At 41.0% G+C, this 12,115-nt stretch overlaps 1 protein-coding gene across 1 annotated transcript in view; it reads right to left on the bottom strand.

Annotated features, from left to right (window-relative positions):
* Nucleotides 1-9,203: 9,203 nt before the first annotated feature.
* The window catches only part of UGCG (UDP-glucose ceramide glucosyltransferase), a 41,531-nt gene continuing 38,619 nt past the window's right edge, over nucleotides 9,204-12,115 (bottom strand). Inside the window, exon 9 of the mRNA XM_032240346.1 lies at nucleotides 9,204-11,641. Coding sequence (XP_032096237.1) covers nucleotides 11,471-11,641 — 171 coding nt within the window. The 3' untranslated portion in view covers nucleotides 9,204-11,470. The remainder of the gene's footprint in view (nucleotides 11,642-12,115) is intronic.

Below are 12,115 nucleotides of genomic sequence, written 5' to 3'. Positions count from 1 at the left end.
GGAGGGAGGGAGGAAGGGAGGAAGGGAGGAAGGGAGGAAGGGAGGAAGGAAGGAAGGAAGGAAGGAAGGAAGGAAGGAAAGAAAGAAAGGAAAGAAAGAAGAAAGAAAGAAGAAAGAGAGAAAGAAAGAAAGAAAGAAAGAAAGAAAGAAAGAAAGAAAGAAAGAGAAAGAGAGAGAGAGAAAGAAAGAAAGAAAGAAAGAAGGAAGGAAGGAAGGAAGAGAGAGAGAAAGAAAGAAAGAAAGAAAAGAAAGAAAGAAAGAAAGAAAGAGAGAAAGAAAGAAAGAAAGAAAGAAAGAAAGAAAGAAAGAAAGAAAGAAAGAAAGTGACTTTGTCCAATGGATAGCCAAACTTTCACATTTTGCTTAGTGACAGAGTCTAGTACTTGAGATCCATATCATAGCAACACAAAACTTCTCTCATTGGTATCCACTGAGGCACAGGGATGTGGTACGGGATGCAAATGGTGATGCTGGAAAGTGAGCCCAAGTCTGGCTGCACAATCTGCATACCTCATCACTGCGATCAACTGTAGGCTCAATGCTAGTGAGACAGGCATGCTTACCTTTATTTGTTCATTAATTCGTTCCATAAAAAGGACTTTGTGGAAGATCCTACATTAGGTGCTTGGGACACAGTCAAGTAAGTTATGGACCCTCCCTGCCCTTGCCATTTCCAGTCTAATGACAAACACAAACAACTAAAGGGGCAATTAAAATACTTAGTGTAAGTGCTAGGGCAGAAGAAGGGTGAGGCTGGGGAGGCACAGACGCAGGGTGCAGACCCACCTGAGTGTCAGTCAGAAAAGCCCTCCTGGGGGAGTCAGCTTCTGAGTTGAGTCCCAAAGGCAGAGCAGGGCTTACTTAGAGGAATTGGGGGACCCAGGTGAAAGCAACAAGCACCAAGGTCCAGAGCAGAAAAGGCCAGGCGTCAGGAAACTAGAGGACATTTACTATGAGGAGGGTTTATACGAACAGGTTAGGAAAAGAGTTGACGGACAAGACTGGAGGGGTTGGCGGGGCCAAACCTAAAATGGCCTTTCTGCTGTGAGAAAAGCTGGGGCTTTATCCTGATGGCAACATCAAGCCATTACAGTGTTTTAAGAGGAGGAGGAACAAGGGTCATGTTTCCTTCCCAGTAGGAAGCTGCCGATAGACACATGACAGGGATGAACTTGCCTGCAGCTCTGCTCTTTGATCACAGAGGCCCAAGTTCAGCTGACACAGGGGCTGCAAACCTCCTGCTCGACCGTATATATGACCAGGAAAGGAAAACATTGGAAGAGAATTATGAACATGCTACATGTGTCTTTAAAGTATAAATGACTAAAACTGACTCTGGAAACACAGAACTGATTAACCGATTATTATCAATGAAATACACTGAAAATATTATCAACATACCAGGCCCATAAAGTTTTATGGATACATTCTTTCAAACTTTTTTTTTTTTTTTTTTTTGACATGGAGCCTTGCTCTGCTGCCCAGGCTGGAGTACAGCAGTGTGATCTCTGCTCACTGCAACCTCTGCCTCCTGGGCTCAAGCGATTCTCCTGCCTTAGCCTCCTGAGTAGCTAGGATTACATGCACTCACCACCATGCCTGGCTAATTTTTGGGTTTTTAGTAGAGACGGGGATTCACCATGTTGGCTAGGCTGGTTTTGAAATCCTGACCATCTGCCTTAGACTCCCAAAGTGCTGAGATTACAGGTGTGAGCCATGGTGACCGGCCTCTTTCAAACTTTTAAGGAACAGATAATTCCTAGCTAAATATTTTTTTTCTGGAGTATAGGAATAAAAATGGCCCAACTGACTTTGCACAGTTAGCATATTCTCGGGTGTGGTGGCTCACACCTGTAATCCCAACACTTTGGGAGGCCGAGGTGGGCAGATCACCTGAGATCAGGAGTTCAAGACCAGCCTGGCCTCGATGGTGAAACCCCATCTCAAAAAAAGAAAAAGAAAAAAAAAAAAGGCCCAACTGACTTTGCACAGTTAGCATATTCTAACTCTGAAGACTAGAAAATATATTATAAAGTAGTAACAAATGAAGTTCAGAAATGTATCTGAAAAACAGTACCCAAAGGCCAAGTCAGCTTTATTTCAGAAATGCAGGTATATACAGACTCTGAAAATACTGTTACTTCAAAGCTGAAAATGGTTTTATTTGAAAAGAGGGAGGGAAAGCAAATTTGGGAAGACTGGTCTTTACTCTGGACAACTTCCATGGGCCATTTAGTTGCACAAATGCTAATCAATTATTCCCAGGCCTATTCTATCTTCCCCTGAGGAAACACCATCCTAAATGTGAAGGTTCTAGAAGAGTGAAGGGCTCAGCTTGGCAATGTCACATTTATTTTATATAGCTAAAAAGAAAAGATGTGGAACAAGCAATAAGAAAACCTTTGGATCCTCATTTAAATAAGATTAAAGTCTGTAATACCAGCACTTTGGGATCCCAAGGCAGGCAGATTACCCAAGGTCAGGAGTTCAAGAACAACCTTGCCAACATGGTGAAACCCCATCTCTACTAAAAATACAAAAATTAGATGGGTGTGGTGGTGGGCACCTGTAATCCCCGCTACTTGGGAGACAGAGCCAGGAGAATTGCCTGAACCTGGCAGGTGGAGGTTGTAGTGAACCGAGATCATGCCACTGCACTCCACACTGGGCGACAGAGCGAGACTCAGTCTCAAAGTAAATAAATAAATAAGATTAAGAAGTGGAAGAAATTCCAATGGCTAAAAATCATACATAAAAAAATAATCTTGCCAGTCATTAAAAAGTCACATATTTAAAGAATGATGTTCAACATTTTTGTCTGTCAAATTTACAAAGATTTAGAAAATAGCAATTCTGACTCCCAGCAAGGCTGACAAGTAATGAGAAACGCACACACCTTCTCTGGAAAGAACTTCAGCAGTACGTGCCAGGATGTGGGAAGGAAATAATACATTGAGAGTGATATTTATTTTTCCTTTGCAAACATTCTTATCTCCCCAAAAGAAACCCTGTTAGTAATGAGTACTGTTAGTAGCCACACCTCATTCTTCCCATCCACCAGCCCATGGCAACCACTAATCTATTTCCCGTCTCTATGGATTTGCCTGGTCTAGACACTTCATACGAACACCATCATACACTATGAGGCCTTTTGTATCCGGCTTCTTTCACTTAGCATAACACTTCCAAGGTTCATCCATGTCGTAGCATGCATCTATACTTCATTTCTTTTTTTTTTTTTTTTGAGATGGAGTCCCACTCTGTTGCCCAAGCTAGAGTGCCGTGGTGCTATCTTGGCTCACTGCAACCTCTGCCTCATGGTTTCAAGTGATTCTAGTGCCTCAGACTCCTGAGTAGCTGGGATCACAGGAGCGTGCCACCACGTGCATCTAATGTTTGCATTTTCAGTAGAGGCAGAGTTTCACAATGTTAGCCAGGCTGGTCTCAAACCCCTGACCTCAAGTGATCCGCCCTCCTCAGCCTCCCAAAGTGTTGGGATTACATGTGTGAGCCACTGTGCCTGGCTCTTCATTTCTTCTTTAGGAATGAATAATATCCTATTGCCTGTATATGATCAAGTTTTGTTTATCTATTCATCAGTTGATGGGCATCTGGGTTGTTTCCACCTTTTGGCTATAATGAATAATGCTGTGATGAATGTTCAAGTTTTTATGTGGACATGTTTTGTTTCCAGTTCTCTTGAGTATCTACCTAGAAGTGCTTTTGTTCATTTATGTTTCAGGTTTATAGTAAATATGTACTGTTTTTATGATCCACAACTAACGTGTGACTTAAAAAATATAACACAGCAGGAATCAATGGGCTTGTAAGATGTCGTTAAGAGGTTTGACAGGTCACCTCTTGATTCCTTCCAAAAACTGCTGGCTTCTCAAAGTTATAAAAACAAAACAAAACAACAAAAACCCCAAACCTAACTAGAAGATTCCAGAAGGGAACAACAAAATTTTAGTTATTTACTCATGTGCAGAGAAATGTTTTAGTTAAGTAAGGTGAGGGTGGAGGGTTGGGGGCATGAAATAGCAAAAGCCTTACTAACACAATGAGAGGGTGAAAAGGTATTAAGTGACATTTGAGCCAGAATTAATGTTTTGATTCTGGCTTGACTGTCAACAACAGACCTTTCCCGAGTGACTATTATGTGAATGCACCGTAGGGAAGGGAAGGGTACAAAGAGAAAAAAAGCACAAAAAGGACTACTAAGATAAGCGAAGTCCAGGCCCTTGAAAACTGGAAATGACCTGTAGACAGACACCTAAGTGAAATGCCTGACAAAATGAAAGGGACAAAACGTGGGCACACAGAACCCTGGAAAGGTCCTGAATTGAATGTGAGTTGAGATTTAAAGGAGAGTATTTTGACCCGGCACAGTGGCTCATGCCTATAATCCCAACACTGTGGGAGGCTGAGGCAGGCGAGTCATCTGAGGACAGGAGTTTGAGATCAGCCTGGCCAACATGGTGAAACCCCATATCTACTAAAAATAAAAAATTAGCTGGATGTAGTGGCGCACACCTGAAATCCCAGCTACTCAGGAGGTTAAGGCACGAGAATAACTTGAATGCAGGAGGTGGAGGTTGCAATGAGCCAAGATTGTGCCAGAGTGAGATCACTCTGTCTCAAAAAAGAAGAAAAATAAAGAAAAAGAAAAAACCAACAATAAAGGAAGAGAGTATCCCCATAGGCAGAGACAGTGATGATGAACGGAGAGAAACTTTCAGGGTAAGCAAATAGCAAGGAAGCTCTGGTTCCACGTGGAAAAGAGTGGGCTGGTTGAGAGTGAGGCATTGGGTTGGGGGTGGAGAGCTCAGGCTGGAGATGGTGATGTGAAACAGTGATAGAAAATTAGGATCACCTTTTCCTGGACTTTGAGTAAGACTGAGGAACACGGGGTCAGAGAAAGCAGCTGAAGTCAGAAGTCAAGCTCTAAGTCAATGTAGAGACAAAGCATGAAGCAAAACAAGCAATGTGAGCAAAAATAAGTGAATCAGAACAAAATGAAAAGGGGCGGACTGTGGGCAGGGCTGGGGTTCCCACACCTGCTTCACAGATGCTGATTATGCTGTCGGGAGATGGTCTAGAATAACGTCAGGAGACTGGAAGATGGGGATGGGCAATTCCCCGGCATCATCTCTCACTGACCCAACTTCTTAGGACATTTCTCACAAATTCAAGTCCGACTTAGTTTCTTGGCTTTAGTATTACTGGGACCTTGGGTGGAAATAAATCATTGTTGCAGTTTCCAAGTATCTGTACCCATAGCTTTCATGTCTTTTTCACATGCAGCCAAACCTAAAACATGTGACTTCTGCTTCTTCCACTCTGCTGAACTGGCTTCCTGGGAGCTGCCTTTCTTAAAATGTTTCCTTGGCATCAGAGTCATATGGGTGCTTTCAGAGTCAGGCGCAATTTCTGGCTTTGAAAGCCCCACCCCTTTGTCTCTCACTGTAGAAAATGTATCATTACGGGGTGCGGTGGCTCGTGCCTGTAGTCCCAGCTACTTGGAAGGCTGAGGCTGGAGGATCACTTGAGCCCAGTTCTGGGCTGTGGTGCGCTGTGCCGATTGGGTGTCTGCAGTAAGTTCGTCATCAATATGGTGACCTCCTGGGAGGGACAGACCACCAGGTTGCCTAAAGAGAGGTGAACAAGCCCAGATCAGAAACAGAGCAGATCAAAACTCCTGTGCCGATCAGTAGTGGGATTGTACCTGTGAATAGCCACTGCACTCCAGCCTGGGCAACATAGCAAGGCCCTGTCTCTTAAAAAAAAAAAAAAAAAAAAAAAAAAAAAAAAAGGCCAGGCAAGGTGGCTTATGCCTGTAATCCCAGCACTTTGGGAGGCTGAGGCAGGCGGAGCTCGAGGTCAAGAGATCGAGACCATGGTGAAACCCCATCTCTACTAAAAAATACAAAAATTAGCTGGGCGTGGTGGTACACAACTGTGGTCCCAGCTACTCGGGAGGCTGAGGCAGGAGAATTGCTTGAACCTGGGAGACGGAGGTTGCAGTGAGCCAAGATCGCACCACTGCACTCCAGCCTAGTGCCTGGCAACAGAGCAAGACTCTGTCTCAAAAAAAAAAAAAAAAAAAAAAGAAAGTATTGCATAAAACAAGAAAAATCATTCATAAAGAAGCTGTATTATTCCCACGCAGACACTTCGTCTCTCAACATCTGAGACAATGACTATGGTGGAGACCCACACTAGCGACTGCAGGGAGTTTCCTGCCGCAGAATTGACAGCCCTCTTCTCATCCTTTACGGCCAACAGCCCCTCCCGTGACCACTTCCTTCTTGAAATCTCTTTCCAAGGTAACTGTGGCACTCCTTTTACTGTTTCTTTTTCTTTGGGAGGAAAAAGGCACTAAATGTCCCTATGCTTATGTACATGACCTCGTTGAGTCACCTCTACCACCTCAGAAGGTGCTTTAATATCTCCATTCTGTAAGAAAGCTCAGCTTAGAAAGATGAAGGAAGCTACCTAAAGTCCCATAGTTACCAAATTGCCAGGTTTGGCAGCCTCTTTTCCTAGATGTTTTCTTCCATTATCTCTCTAAATAGGTCCCCCACGATTCTGTCTTTAGTTGTCACCCGCTGACTGACTTTGGTTATATTCACTGTCTCAGCCATAACCTCTAGGGAAATTACCCCCAAGTCACCACTTCTAACCCATTCCCTTCCCCTGCTCCAGGGCTGCACAATAATAGTCTGCTGGATTTCTCCAGCATGTTCCTTAGGTTGGCCTGGTGTTGGTCAGCCCTGAGGGGAAATGATAGAGGTTTCACAGCTGGTGACAAGGGTTGGGAAACAAAGGTGACATGACCCTTTGGGAGGTGTGCAGGCAGCAGGGGAGGGGCGCAGATACACAGTCCTGTAGAGAAATAAATGATATCCCTAAATTGCTTAAATTAGATAATTACAAGTCCATGCTATTAATGTGGATGTCTTAATGACGATTAGTCTAAACAGCACAACCACATGAAAGCATTCCACAGACACCCCCCTCTCTGTCAATTTCTCCCAGATCTGAGGAGGGCCACATGAAAGGCTTAGCACATTCTGGTTCTAAGGCAAGTAGCTGTTCAGGGATCTGTTAAAGGTATGCATTTTTGTTTTTAGAAAATACTAAGATAGCAATTTTAAACTTTCTTTTAGGTATCAATATTTTTAAAGCAAATTATTCAACTAAAACATATCCTTGCAGCTCTGCAGAGAGGTGCTTACCATTTTGTGATGTTTGCTTTCTTTTCAATGAGATGAAGTTGATACGGTCATAAGCTATAACTTGAAAGGAATAAAAAATAACGCAAGCACTACATCTTGATAAACTTCAGAAGAAAAGGTCTGAACTATTTTCATTCTCATGAACACAGTCTTGTGGTATGTATTAATCTTCTCTATCAATCATGTATGTAAAGCATTTCACTTTAAATGAGCTTTAATTTACATTCTTGTTCTGCAGGTTTGAATCTGGTTCTCTAGAACAATTTTTGAGTTAGAATACAGATGGTTATTAAAACCGTGATTTTTTTTTCCCCCTTGAGGGCTATGCAAATGTTAAAGCGAGTGTATAAATTTAAACAATGTGATCCAGTGGAGAAATACCACCACACTGGAACCAGATAGAGGGGCTACTCCCAGCTCTGCCACCAGGGCCATACCTACCTAACTGTATGATCACAGCTCTCACTGTGGGTGTCTCAGCTTCTTCACTCTAAAATAAGGGCGAGGGATCTTCAAGCTCCACCTAGCTATTAAATTCTAAGACATACTCGATTTTGCGTTGATCATTTCTTAAACTGTAGCTTTAGATGTAAACAAATAAGAAGGAATGAGTTTGTTTACTGGGCCACATCCCTTTTAGATTTTCTTAGTCTCTTATGGCTCCTATAACAGAATACCATAGACTGGGTGGGTTATAAACAACAGAACCTTCTCAGTTTTGGAGGCTGGAAAGGTTAAGATCAAGCCTTTGGCAGATTCAGTGGCTAGTAAAAGCTGACTTCCTGGTTCATAGCTGGTCACCTTTTTGCCATATCCTCACATGGCGGAAGAGGGAAGAAAGCTCTCTGGGCTTTCCTTTATGAGCAGCAATCCCATCATGAAGGCTCTGAACACTTACCAAAGGCCTCACCTTGAAAGACCCTCATATTGGGGATTAGGTTTCAACATATGAACTGTGGAGAGACAAATATTCAGCTGATAGCAGTTCCTTCCTACCTTGGGATTTGTTCTCCAGTTAAGAACATTCTTTTCTCATGGGATGGTGGTAAAACAAGCCTGTGAAGGCCTCTAGCTTGGGAGAAACCTGGCCTTGGAAAGTACATAAGGTCCATCTCCCACCTGGGTCTCAAGTAAATACTATTCCATTTCTTCCTTTGGATTTACCTTTCCTAGCCATTAGAGTGGTAAGATCTAAAAGGGTAAGTTCAAGTTGTGAGCCCGGCGGGGGGGAGGGGAAGGACAAAAGGACCACTGGCTTTTTTTCTTTTTTTTTGAGACCGAGTTTCACTCTATCATCCAGGCTGGAGTGCAGTGGCATCATCTCGGCTCACTGCAACCTCTGTCTCCTGGGTTCGAGTAATTCTTCTGCCTCAGCCTCCCAAGTAGCTGGGACTACAGGCACGTGCCACCATGCCCAGCTAACTTTTGTATTTTTAGTAAAGATGGGGTTTCGCTATGTTGGCCAGGCCGGTCTTGAGTTCCTGACCTCAGGTGGTCCACCTGCTCCAGCCTCCCAAAGTGCTGGGATTACAGGTGTAAGCCATCGTGCCCGGCCCACTGGCTCTTTTCTGAATGTCCTCACAGTAGAATGATAGGTAGGGCCCAGGGTGTCCGGGGTGGGTGTGTGTGTGTGTGTGTGTGTGTGTGTGTGTGTGTGTGTGATTTTAACAAGTTCTCCAGGTGATTTTAACAAGCAACCAATGTAGAAAAGCCATACTTTAAGTCACAGGACTGCTTGTAGCTCAGGTAAAAGGAAGATTTCAAAAGAAATACTTGATAGAACTCTTCTAATAATTCTGATGTGAATGGTGGAGCATGCTATTTATAAATATATAAAAGAAAAGAGTAAAAAAAATACACTACTGCTAATGTTTTGATTGTATTCAAATTTTTATTTTTTGAACAAAAAATTTAAGACAATGATTTTAAATAATAAAACATGGTATATCCTAGACACTGGATTTCTTTTTAAAGATTATTTATTAAATTTAGACTCCTATAGTTCTGTTGTGATGCTGTCTTCAACATTTATTTCTTACCATTTTATCATCACTCCAAGCTTGCTAAACAAAGAATCACTCTGTTTAAGTGAAGGTTTACATTAAGAAAATACTCCACTACCACACTGAACACACCTACACAACAGTCCTATTTTATATTTATAAAACACAAGAAGTCTGTCCAGCCATTTTGGTTTTGTTGTTACACTGCCCATACTGAGATCAGCAGAAAGCTAAGTAATACACAAGATTACACTTCGGCAGTGCAAAGGATGGCATCAACCAAACTTCATTAAACAGACCAACAAGTACGAACACGGTGAGCAAAGTTCAATTCAGGTAATAGTGATTAAAAACAATAAAACATGTAGTGGGTCACAACCAGACTGGTTTTCACTGTGCAACTTTCCTCAGGGAACAATACCCATTCACAGAAAGAAAGGAATATGCATCCAAGCCTTTGTTCATAAAGAAAATGCCCTTCAAACAAATTCATCATAAGGCTAAAAAAAAAAAAAAAAAAAAAGAAAGAAAGAAAAAGGATGAAGCAGTTTGGCCCAGAGAAAAGCATAAACATAATGTGTACACATACTTATATATATGTTGCCATTTAAACCATGGATATAGACATTAGACAATTAAATGAATTGGCTCAGTAAAGTGAAAAAGTGTTTTCGATAAATATGTAGTTATTGCTAATATGCTACACATTATGCTTTGACATGGAGACTGTTGTAACTTTTAAAGCTGCCATATTGCCAGTGCTAGCCCTGCAGTAGGCATTCCTATGGACAACATGCCATCCAATCTTGAAGAAAAAGCAAAACCACCACAAAAACAAAGGAAAGGCTTATGCACTGTCCCTTACATTTTTGTTGTTTTTTTAAAACAAAACAAAACAAAACAAAAACAAGTCCAGTTCACCACAATTTAAGCACAACCTGACAAGCAAGTTTAGCGGCATGATGGGGAGAAAAGAGTGAGGTACAGCATGCATTTACAACCAGCGCTGATCTAGTCTACTTTGTCATATAAACTGGAATACAAAAACCCAATTTAAATAAGACTAGACTAACTATAATAGTTTTAAAAAAAAACACACACAGTAGACTTAGTTTGATACTGATTAATTTTAAGAGTAAACTCATCTTGTCCCCTCTTAATACTCTACTGCAATTTATTTATTGATGGCTAGAATATTGACTGACTTAAAAAAGATATGAAATACCTGTATCATGAAATTACATTCTTATTAACAATAAGACATACTGTGTAAGAAAATAGCTCATGTGTGAAATGTGTCTGAAATGCATTTTTTTCCTTACAACTATCAAAACGTCCACTCACACTAAAACAAAACCACTCCCAACCCCCCCTGAAAAAATGTTAAGGAAAGATGGGGTGGGCTGGGGGAGGAGCAGGGAAGGAAAAGATTTAGCTATACTAATTACAGCACAGTGATTAACAATGGTTCAAGACAGAACCAACAAGAGTTGGTCAAAGGATGCCTTCAATACATGGCTACAATTAAAAACCAAACTCAGCCACTTTTGGTTCATTGCAGTGAGACCAAAAAAATCTCTCTCACAGATTCATATAAATACTAGATTTCAGCTCTTTTATTATTATTATTTTAAGTTTTTCTGCTTGTTTCTGCAAGGCCTAGCTACCTTATTACAATTTACATTTGCTCTGCAACAACTACAAGAGGTAGGCATAAAGCATGAAAAAGTTTCTCAGTTAGTACCTCCACATGAGTCGCTCACTGCATAATACCATTCGCTTTGGACGCGAATCGTCATTCCTTCTAATCTCTTCTAAACTCTAAAGCAAAGCTGCTACCATCCTGCCCGTAAATGTTCTAAAAGAGTGTACTCACAAATAAGAAACTTTCTCTACTGAAGGATACTGTCATAGTGTTTGTTGCAGAGCATCTCTATATTTATTTATTTTAAAAAAATAAACAACAATGAAGAACAAACCCAGGTTCCTAGAACCAATCCTCTTGATTTTCTACTTCCACAAAATAAACTGTATCATTTGGCCAAGACTACAGATGTGTTTTTTTTTTTTTTTCTTCACAGATGCAGTGCCATGCAAAAATAAATTAAAGAACAGATACCAAAACATACATTTGATAAAACTACAGAAGGCAGATCTTTAAAAGCATTTATATAAACATAATTTATAATACTTCTCTTTCTTCCTTTATATACAGTCACAAAGCTGTAGTTATACATCTAGGATTTCCTCGGCTGTACCTCCACAGCGCAATCTGTAGCGACCAGTTCTCCAGCTTATAGTTGGGTCCCATAATGCCGACAAAAATATGTATATTGTCATGGATTCGCGAATGAACCAAGCAACTGCATAATCAAGTTTTGAAAAACACAGTGTGCCACCCTAGGAATGGGAAAAATTTTTGATTCACTCACTGTCAAACTAAAGACAGAGTTAAAACATTACATTCTTAGATTTCCCTTTCTTTTTCTTTCTTTTTATTTTTTATTTTCTTTAGAGATGAGGTTTTACCATGTTGGTCAGGCTGGTCTTGAACTCCTGACCTCAGGTGATCCACTCACCTTCGCCTCCCAAAGTGCTGGGATTACAGGTGTGAGCCACCACGCCCGGCCTAGATTTCACTTTTCTAAGTATACTATGTAAAATCAAGTCTGCTTCCTTATGTAATTTAGCTGCCATATTATACTATTCAAGAAAATGCTAATTGTTAATAGAAGAAGCATTGAAATAACTGCTATCTTAATATATTATTAGTTTGAATACTCACTGATTTGATTAACTTCATGCTTTTGGAACCTTAAAAGTGATTATATAGCCAATAGAAAGCTGTAAATCAACTTAAGTTTTGTGTCGACA

The sequence above is a fragment of the Sapajus apella genome, unplaced genomic scaffold (genome assembly GCF_009761245.1).
Source record: "Sapajus apella isolate SASKATOON/1434 unplaced genomic scaffold, GSC_monkey_1.0 scaffold46, whole genome shotgun sequence".
Taxonomy (NCBI): Eukaryota; Metazoa; Chordata; class Mammalia; order Primates; family Cebidae; genus Sapajus; species Sapajus apella.
Note: the sequence above shows the minus strand (reverse complement) of the source record. Positions and strands in the feature narration are given on the sequence as shown.